General features: G+C 65.8%; 1 protein-coding gene across 1 annotated transcript in view; it reads left to right on the forward strand.

Moving 5' to 3' along the window:
* SLC45A4 (solute carrier family 45 member 4) overlaps positions 1-929 on the forward strand; it is a 21,123-nt gene that overhangs the window by 15,762 nt on the left and 4,432 nt on the right. Inside the window, 1 exon segment of the mRNA XM_015561421.1 lies at positions 838-880. Coding sequence (XP_015416907.1) covers positions 838-880 — 43 coding nt within the window.

The following is a 929-nucleotide window of genomic DNA, read 5'->3' on the forward strand; positions in this document are numbered from 1 at the left end:
TGCCTGGCGGCCCGGGCTGTGGGAAAGCCCCGGGAGCCCGTTCACAGGGCGGCGCTTCCTGGTGGGCTGTTTGCTTAGCGCGTATCCGACCCACGTCCTGTTCCCAGCATTAGCTCAGAAATTATCTTTTCCTTTTCCCGACTCGGTCCTGAAAACGCCCCCCGTGCAAGGTGGCGCTGCTGTTTCACGTCCTCGCAGCCGCTTTTTTGTTTGGTTTTGTCTGTAATCGAAGCGGCTCGATGAGGGAAGCGGGGTTTGCCGAGGGCGCCCTCAGAGGCCGCTGAGGACACACGTGGTTTTCTCCAGTGACTTTTTTTCTTGGAAGGGCGATAAAATAGCCTTTTTTATCGTGTAAAGTATACGTGTGTCTCCTTCCCCCCATTGACCCCTCCCCGCCCCCAGCCCGGCCGTGGCTTTTCCAGCCGGGAGCTTGCCCCCAGGTCTGTGCCCTCGGGTGGCAGCCAGTGATGGCACCACCCACGGGGCCTCGCTCAGCTCCTCAGAGGCCTGCGCGGGCCGGGCTTGAGGGGCAGCCCCTGCAGCCGCATGTCCCCCGACAGAAGCCCAGCCTGTCACTCCCGTCCCCGTGTGTGACGGGGATGTCCCTGCAGGCCCTGGGCTGGACGGGCACATGCTCCCCAAGGCCCGGCGGGACCCAACCTTGGACCCACACGCAGTGCGCACTTGTCACATGGCCCTTCTCCTGGCGCTCCCCCAGACCCCGCCCGCGCGGGTGGGTGGGAAGGACCCTCTCTGCTTGGTCGTCACGCCCACAAAGGGGCTCCGAGTCTGTGGCCAGTTAGCACGGGTGGAGGGACCGCAGGCAGCAGGAAGGAGGCCTGGCGCCCCTGGGTGAGGAGCACCCTCGGGCCGGGCTGGGGCGGTGCCGGAGCTGAGGCTGCCCGCTGTGCCCCCAGGCCTGGTCCTCG

The sequence above is a fragment of the Myotis davidii genome, unplaced genomic scaffold (genome assembly GCF_000327345.1).
Source record: "Myotis davidii unplaced genomic scaffold, ASM32734v1 scaffold1717, whole genome shotgun sequence".
NCBI classification, from domain to species: domain Eukaryota; kingdom Metazoa; phylum Chordata; class Mammalia; order Chiroptera; family Vespertilionidae; genus Myotis; species Myotis davidii.